Source organism: Gavialis gangeticus, unplaced genomic scaffold, assembly GCF_001723915.1.
Source record: "Gavialis gangeticus isolate Ggan-Ray unplaced genomic scaffold, GavGan_comp1, whole genome shotgun sequence".
In the NCBI taxonomy this organism is placed as follows: domain Eukaryota; kingdom Metazoa; phylum Chordata; order Crocodylia; family Gavialidae; genus Gavialis; species Gavialis gangeticus.
The window spans coordinates 126,959,552-126,959,777 of NW_017729022.1; the positions used below are offsets into that span (position 1 = coordinate 126,959,552).

General features: G+C 78.8%; 1 protein-coding gene across 1 annotated transcript in view; it reads left to right on the plus strand.

The window, feature by feature from the left end:
* Window positions 1-2: 2 nt before the first annotated feature.
* The window catches only part of OVOL2 (ovo like zinc finger 2), a gene marked incomplete at its 5' end in the record, with an annotated part of 21,831 nt that continues 21,607 nt past the window's right edge, over window positions 3-226 (plus strand). The window contains one exon of the mRNA XM_019515876.1: window positions 3-99. Within this exon, the coding sequence (XP_019371421.1) occupies window positions 3-99 (97 nt within the window). The remainder of the gene's footprint in view (window positions 100-226) is intronic.

The window sequence follows — 226 nt, forward strand, 5'->3', positions numbered from 1 at the left end:
TGCCCCGCGCCTTCTTGGTGAAGCGGCGCAGCCCGCAGCCCGCGCTGCGCAGCTGGGACGGGCTGCCCGACGAGGAGCGCGCCGATACCTACGTCCCAGGTGAGCCGGGACCCCCGACCGGGGGGCGCCGTGGGGGGCCAGGGTGAAGCGCCCGTGTCGGTGCCCCCGGGGCACGGCGGGATCGCGGCAATGCACATGTGTGCGCCCCCCCCCCCCCCCCCCCGGG